Source organism: Trifolium pratense, linkage group LG1, assembly GCF_020283565.1.
Source record: "Trifolium pratense cultivar HEN17-A07 linkage group LG1, ARS_RC_1.1, whole genome shotgun sequence".
Lineage (NCBI taxonomy): Eukaryota > Viridiplantae > Streptophyta > Magnoliopsida > Fabales > Fabaceae > Trifolium > Trifolium pratense.
In genome coordinates, this window is record NC_060059.1 from 41,794,196 (window position 1) to 41,801,574 (window position 7,379).

General features: G+C 33.0%; 1 protein-coding gene across 1 annotated transcript; it reads right to left on the reverse strand.

Annotated features, from left to right (window-relative positions):
* Nucleotides 1-229: 229 nt before the first annotated feature.
* LOC123886382 (probable methyltransferase PMT28) lies at nt 230-7,024 on the reverse strand. The gene is made up of 9 exons (XM_045935706.1): nt 6,777-7,024; nt 3,620-4,466; nt 2,931-3,080; nt 2,303-2,573; nt 2,101-2,193; nt 1,791-1,965; nt 1,454-1,696; nt 997-1,191; nt 230-789 (listed from the first exon to the last, which is right to left on the reverse strand). Exons 2-9 carry the CDS (start codon nt 4,403-4,405, stop codon nt 591-593), a joined length of 2,112 nt encoding a protein of 703 aa, XP_045791662.1. The 5' UTR covers nt 4,406-4,466; nt 6,777-7,024; the 3' UTR covers nt 230-590.
* Between the last annotated feature and the right edge of the window lie 355 nt (nt 7,025-7,379).

Genomic DNA, 7,379 nt, shown 5'->3' on the forward strand with positions numbered 1-7,379 from the left:
ATGATCAATGTGCAAGTTTCAACAATATATTTGATGAGGAAGTAGGTTAACATTTTCATTGGTTCATGTGAAATTTTCATGTGCATGCTCATGTACTTATTAACTTTTGTGAGTTTCAAGTTTCAACAACTCTAATGGTTCAAAACCTACAAACTATTCCCACATTCAATTGTTATCTCTCATTTTTTTTTATGTGGTGATAACATGAATTGCACATTCCAATGTTCTATTTCTGCAATGAAATTATATCAACAACAAAGTATTTTTTACAAAAAAAATAATAATAGTGTAATTTTTACAAACTCCATTTTGCTTTTACACATTAAATTGATAAAAATAAATAATTGATTCACGGGTTAGTTGAAGGAAAGAAAGAGCCTGTGTTCCAGAACACGGTGGACTGACCATTCCCGCGTCCTAAATCCTAATGCACTCGCACCGTGAAAATAATATAGCTAGAAATTGCAGCAGCTGGGCAACCTCGCACGTTGACACTGTGAAATCGGAGATTCAATCTTGGAAATTCAATCAAATCGTAGTGCATTCCGGGATGATGTGATGGTACAGAAAACTGGCATATAAGTGAAGATTCAAGGTCTCCAAGTAGTTTTTTGTGCACATATGATACCCTCTTTTTCCTGGTAGAAAGTCATTCTGATCTCCCAATGCAGACTTCTGAATATCTCTTCCAATGGATTTAGGATTTCAACTTTGTCGCGTATGATTGTCAACCCTCCTGGCCGTAAGATACGGTCCATCTCAACAACAATCGACACAGGTTGCTTGCACCTGCAAATTAATTTGTTAAACCAATTTGGCCACAGGTCTCACCTAGGTGCATTTGCAACAGCTAATTTACTTACATCTTATTAAGACTTATGGCATACATGTTTTATGAAAAAACTTTGATGCTTATATTATAATGCTTTTATACTGATCATGGAAGAACATTAATAGAAAGATAAGTACAACAATGTAGGTAAATTTCACCAGTACCTGTTTTTGAGTCGTGAGAACAAATGATCAGCATGAAGAAGGTCATATGTTCTTGGATAAGTACCGAAAGACTCGCACCAATCGTGATAGACACCAAAAAAGCCACGTTCGAAAATTATGGGAAGAGTGTCTGGTGCATGGACAGGGACTACATTCATCACCCAAACGTTATGTTTAGATAGAGCTGCAGCCAATCTGTATTTTCATAGGAGAATTATCAATTTAATTTTATTCATGTTTCTAACAAGATGTTTAGAAATCATGCAATGGAATACATTTACATGTTTATTGAACATGTAATGATGTACTAAGTAAACATAAGCAAAACATTACGTGTATCTGGTCCACATTTGGACCAGATACAAGTACTTTTTTGCTTATATTTAAGTCCAGAGTAGTATCAAAGAAAAATGCAGCTCACTTATTGATGCAACGAACTTAAAATCAAGCGGCATACCCTCCATAGATGGATTTCATATCCATAACATTCCTGATATTTGTCCAGTCAATGCCCATTCCATTGAGATATGACTTGTTAACAATCGCATTCCAATGGTTGGTGTCAGCGATCAATTTATCTTTATTGTTCATCCAGTCGGGATAAGTTTCGATCCTCTTCGGCCATTCCTCAGGCCACTCTGCCCCATGTTGTTCAATTCCAATTGGAATGGTATGCAAACAAGTCTTGATTGGAACATGCCTATTCAAAAGAATGTTGCAAAATAACCCATTAGTAAATAAATAACCTTAAGCTGATTAGAAACAAGTCCTCATATAATGTTTTAGAAGCACACCAAACTGCATCGGGATTTTCGTTTTCTTTGCAAATCGGAGGGATCTTCTTCCTTCTCAATGCATATATGTCATTTCCTTCAGGCTTTTGATATATTCTTACTCCAACTTCACCAACATCATCGCTTTTATGTGCCAGAACATTCCAACAAATAGATGCTGTCAGTGCGGTCATTGCTGCAACAGAAGAAAATATGTTACTGTTGTTTGTATGCATTTCAATTTTCATGTAATGATGCAAAGCATTGTTCATATCTCCCGAGTCCCGAAAGCATTGATAGAAACCACAATGTATTCAAAACTAAGACCAACCTTCTTCTTCTTCAATCCTGTCATGTTTAGTTGACATAATAAAGTATCCGCCAGGTCTTAGAATCCGATTCATCTCGAGTAAAAGCTTACCTCCTGAAAAAGGAAAGTCCGATTCAAGCTATCATTGTAATAATAAAATTGAATTTGTAGAAGAAATTTATATTAATAATCCAAAAATTAAAGACAGGACAGGGAAACAAACCATTGGAATGCCAAGGTATGCTACAACGCGCACAATGTATAACATCAAAAACTTGACTTGGAAAAGGAAGCCTCCTTTTACCAAAAGGGCTAACCATGGCTGGGAAGCCACGCTCGAGTGCCACCTGAGCTAAGTCGACTAGGTCATCTTTCAAGCCAAGTGACAATGTTAAAACATCCTTATCAAGGAGAGCAGCTGCAAAGCTTGAATCTGTACATCCAATGTCCAGGACAACACGAATATTTTTACCCCACTCAATGTCTGGTACCATCTATAATTTTCAGAACGAGTTTCAAGATGTTTGCAAAGATGACAGCAGTAAATATTAAAGAAAAAGTAAAAACTATTCTGCTGAGTTCAAAGTCATAATTTTGGCTGATACAAACAAACATCAGCATTACCATCACCATCACAAACAGTTGTGGCAAAGAAACAAGCAAATCATACACAAATCAATCCTAGAAGTTGCAATGCCAATATACATTTTCATCTTGTCATGTGCAAATAAATAAGACATGGTTTTGAAATATGAAATTGTCCATTATTAACTAATGTTCTATCATGTGCAATACGACAATTATGCTTAAGAGGAACGAACAAACAAGCATCATTCTAATAGAAAGCTCACCTCTTCAATGGACTCAAGATAGTGCTGAACCCCTCCCAAAAACACAGACTGATTTTGAGGGAAAGTAAGATATTCTCCAGAATCCGCTAGCCAATGATGCTTTTTTATATATGCAGCTAGTTTCGGGTGTGCAACATTCTTATACAATATCTGCACTGACACCAAATGTTACCGTGAGATAACAAAGAAGCAGCAAATAAATCCAACATTTAAATCTAGTCTAGATAAATTCCTAAATGAACACTAATGGGAAATTAATATTAACACAATCTTACAATAACTACAAGCTTTTTAAACAATAGCTTCTCAAAGAAATTAGCTTTTGAATATCAGTACTTGCATAAGCTATCTCTAGGCCCTGTTTGGATAAATGGCATAATTAAACACTTATAGCATAAGCATTTATCATATAAGTGTTTATCTATAAGTTATTTCTATAAGAAAATATAAAATAAAGTCAAACCAATTTCATTATGGAAATAAGCTGAAAACAACTTATGGAGCTTGCAAATCAGTCTCACAAGTACTTAATGCCAATAGATAAGTTCAAATTCAAACCGGTCCTAACTTCTCGACACTATAAGCTTACGAGGATTATTTCACAAGTAAAGAATCATAAACCTATAATCTCTTAACAATCTAAAAGCTAATCCAAACAAGACATTAAACTTGACATACTTTTCATATACCTTCAATTTGCTATCAGGCCAAGGCACTGGAGACTCATATCCTTCAAGGGGAAGAGGAACCATACACATGAAGGATGTCCTTGGACAACTCCTCTCCGTATGTCGGTAACCTGGAACCTTTCCACCGCCTACTTCAATATCAATGCAAGGAATGTAGTTATGCTTGCTTCTAGTACTACACATTTTCCATCTATAGTTAACATTTGACTCAAACAAAGGTCCTTTCACTTTTCCCTTACTAGTTTTCTTCAACTCTTCACCATTTCCATCTTCTAACATCTCAGAATCCCCATCAACAGATTCAATTGAATCATCACTCTCATGATCCAATTCCAATCCTTCTTCTTCTTTTTCTTTATCTTCCAATTCTTTTTCACTTTCATCTTCTTTCTCCAATGACCCTTGAACCTGATTCACATTCTCTTTACTATCTTCCTTCTTATGCACACGTTTCTTTTCACGCGCCACTTCTTTATTATGAGGGCGCGTGGGAGAATTCAAAGATGACCCATTAACCTTATTCTCATCATTCTGATGAAATTTATGATCTTTAGATACTTCCACACGTTTTTCTGATTTGGGTGGTGGTGTTTGTTTATTCGCATTGGAAAAAGAAGAAACAGGTTCTGAAATATCTTCAAAACTTTCCCTTTGAAAAGTAACAGAAGAAGATGAAGAAGAAAACACAGTCCATACAAAGATAAAACATAGACCCAAAATTGTTACAGCTGTCATCTTTACCCATAATCCAGTTGGGCCTTTAGCTTGACGAGTTATGATAGGCATAGTTAACTCAGTGAGTCACTGTTTAGAGTTTAGCTAGCTCTTTTTGAATAAGCATCTGAATCTGAAACTTGATATAAGAGAGTTGAGGTATGGTGTTATTGGAGAAATGGTTATATCAAAGTGATGGAGAAATCAATGAATGAATGGATTGAGGAAATGAATGGGACAAGTTGGTGGAGTGTCGTGGTTTAGGGTAGATCGTGTTCTTGGGAGGTTTGATTTGATCCCTTTGAAGATGGATGCAGAAACCAGACAGTAAAATATGTAGTCAAGTGCTTTCAACTCTAATTAATCTCCTAGATTTATGTTCATTGAAGGATTTTATAATTTTCAATTTTTTTTTTTTGACTTGTATAATTTTCAATTTAAAACACACATTATTTTTTTTTTTTTTTTTACTAACACACATTATGATTATTTTTTCTATAATATACATTATAGAAATCTACATCATATAAGAAAAACATATTTTGTTTAAAAGATCATATTATCTTAGCACTTCTTTACCTTCCAAGTCTTCCATTGAATTGGAAAATCTCAAGTTCTCCAAATTTTTGAATGAAACAGGGAAATAAATAGAAGAGTGTAACAATTAACAGTTTTTTGCTGCATGTCACATCTCTGCTATATTTATTTGCAGAAGAAATTATAAAACTCCTTTTTACTTTCTCTTTCTTCTTCCTTTTATATTCTTCCACAATCTCATTTCATATTAAGAAAAAAAGTTATCTCACTGTTGAAGAACCCAAAAAAAGAAGAAAACATTTGCATGTCACATCTCTGCTTCATGTCACATCTCTGCTATATTTATTTGCAGAAGAAACCATAAAACTCATTTTTACTTTCTCTTTCTTCTTCCTTTCATATTCTTCCACAATCTCATTTCATATCAAGAAAAAAAGTTATCTCACTGTCAAAGAACGCAAAAAAAGAAGAAACCATTTGCATGTCACATCTCTGCTTCATGTCACATCTCTGCTATATTTATTTGCAGAAGAAACCATAAAACTCCTTTTTACTTTCTCTTCCTTCTTCCTTTCATTTTCTTCCACAATCTCATTTCATATCAAGAAAAAAAGTTATCTCACTGTCAAAGAACCCAAAAAAAGAAGGGGTAACATCTTCTTCTCTTGTAACATCTTCTTATTCTCTTGTACCTTTATTTCGTTTTGGATTAAAATTAACCATCTTCTTCTTCTTTTACAGGAAACAATGCTATCAGATCTGAAGAAAAAAAAGTTACATTTGACATCCATTCATGCAAACTTTTTATCATAGTACAACATTATGTTTGTGTTTCCTGTTTATGATTAACAATCATCTTCTTAAACATTCTTTTTTGTAGTTTCATTTTGTCTGTGTTGCTTTAGATCTGCTTGACATATTTATTTGGTTAAAGAAACTGTTATTTTTCCTCTACTTTCTTTGTGTTTGCTATCAACCAATTTATCTCATATTCTGTTTTTTCTTTTTTTCTCCAAAACTATTTTTTGTGTTTACTATTTCTACAATTTGTGCTTATCTAACTATTTTACAAGTTTATCTCATATTTTGTTAAAAAAAAAAATTGTCAAATTATTGTTGGTTTACATTTTTTACTATTTTTACTTTTTGAGTTTATCAAACTATTTTACAAGTTTATCTCATATTTTGTTAATTTATTTTTTATCAAACTATTTTTGGTTACATCTTTTACTATTCTACTTTTTTTTAGTTTATCAAACTATTTTACAAGTTTATTTTAAACATTGCACAAATAACATCCTGACCATCACATGTACAACTTTAGAAAATGTACAATTAGCTTCTACTCTATGCAAAGAAAATAGCTCATTGTACAGACAAGTCAAATCCTAAGTTGTCCCATGCTATTAGAAAATTATAATAATTTCTTTTGGTTACTTTAACTACTATAATTATAATCAAACTTTCCACAACACCACTAAAAACCTCTCCAATATGGTAATTCGGTTTCTTCAACAACAATACTGACAACATTACTTTTCAATAATTTAATCAAACTCAACGGTTATTCAAATTTTCAAACGGAGGAAAATCAAAATTTAAATCAAATTTTATTCTACATTAAACCTTTTCTGATTTGGGTGGTGGTGTTTGTTTATTCGCATTGGAAAAAGAAGAAACAGGTTTTGAAATATCTTCAAAACTTTCCCTTTGAAAAGTAACAGAAGAAGATGAAGAAGAAAACACAGTCCATACAAAGATAAAACATAGACCCAAAATTGTTACAGCTGTCATCTTTACCCATAATCCAGTTGGGCCTTTAGCTTGACGAGTTATGATAGGCATAGCTAACTCAGTGAGTCACTGTTTAGAGTTTAGCTAGCTCTTTTTGAATAAGCATCTGAATCTGAAGCTTGATCTGAAAAATAGGAGAGTTGAGGTATGGTGTTATTGGAGAAATGGTTATATCAAAGTGATGGAGAAATCAATGAATGAATGAATTGAGGAAATGAATGGGACAAGTTGGTGGAGTGTCGTGGTTTGGGATAGATCGTGTGTGTTCTTGGGAGGTTTGATTTGATCCCTTTGAAGATGGATGCAGAAACCAGACAGTAAAATATGTAGTCAAGTGCTTTCAACTCTAATTAATCTCCTAGATTTATGTTCATTGAAGGATTTTATAATTTTCAAATCATTTTTTTTTTACTTGTATAATTTTCAATTTAAAACACACATTTTTTTTTTACTAACACACATTATGATTATTTTTTCTATAATATACATTATAGAAATCTATACTAATATAAGAAAAACATATTTTGTTTAAAAGATCATATTATCTTAGCACTTCTTTACCTTCCAAGTCTTCCCATTGAATTGAAAAATCTCAAGTTCTCCAAATTTTTGAATGAAACAGGGAAAGAAGTAGAAGTTTGTAACACTAAACAGTTTTTTTGCTGCATTTGTATGTCACATCTCTGCTATATTTGGTTGCACAAAAAACCATAAA

Bases quoted from the DNA above. Each gene is read 5' to 3' on its own strand.
- LOC123886382 (XM_045935706.1), bottom strand. From the start codon at position 4,405: ATGCCTATCATAACTCGTCAAGCTAAAGGCCCAACTGGATTATGGGTA. The intron at 3,081-3,619 runs GTATATGAAAAG...GTGTCAGTGCAG, and splicing joins GGCCTGATAGCAAATTGAAG to ATATTGTATAAGAATGTTGC. The intron at 1,192-1,453 runs GTATGCCGCTTG...ATGAAAATACAG, and splicing joins ATGAAATCCATCTATGGAGG to ATTGGCTGCAGCTCTATCTA.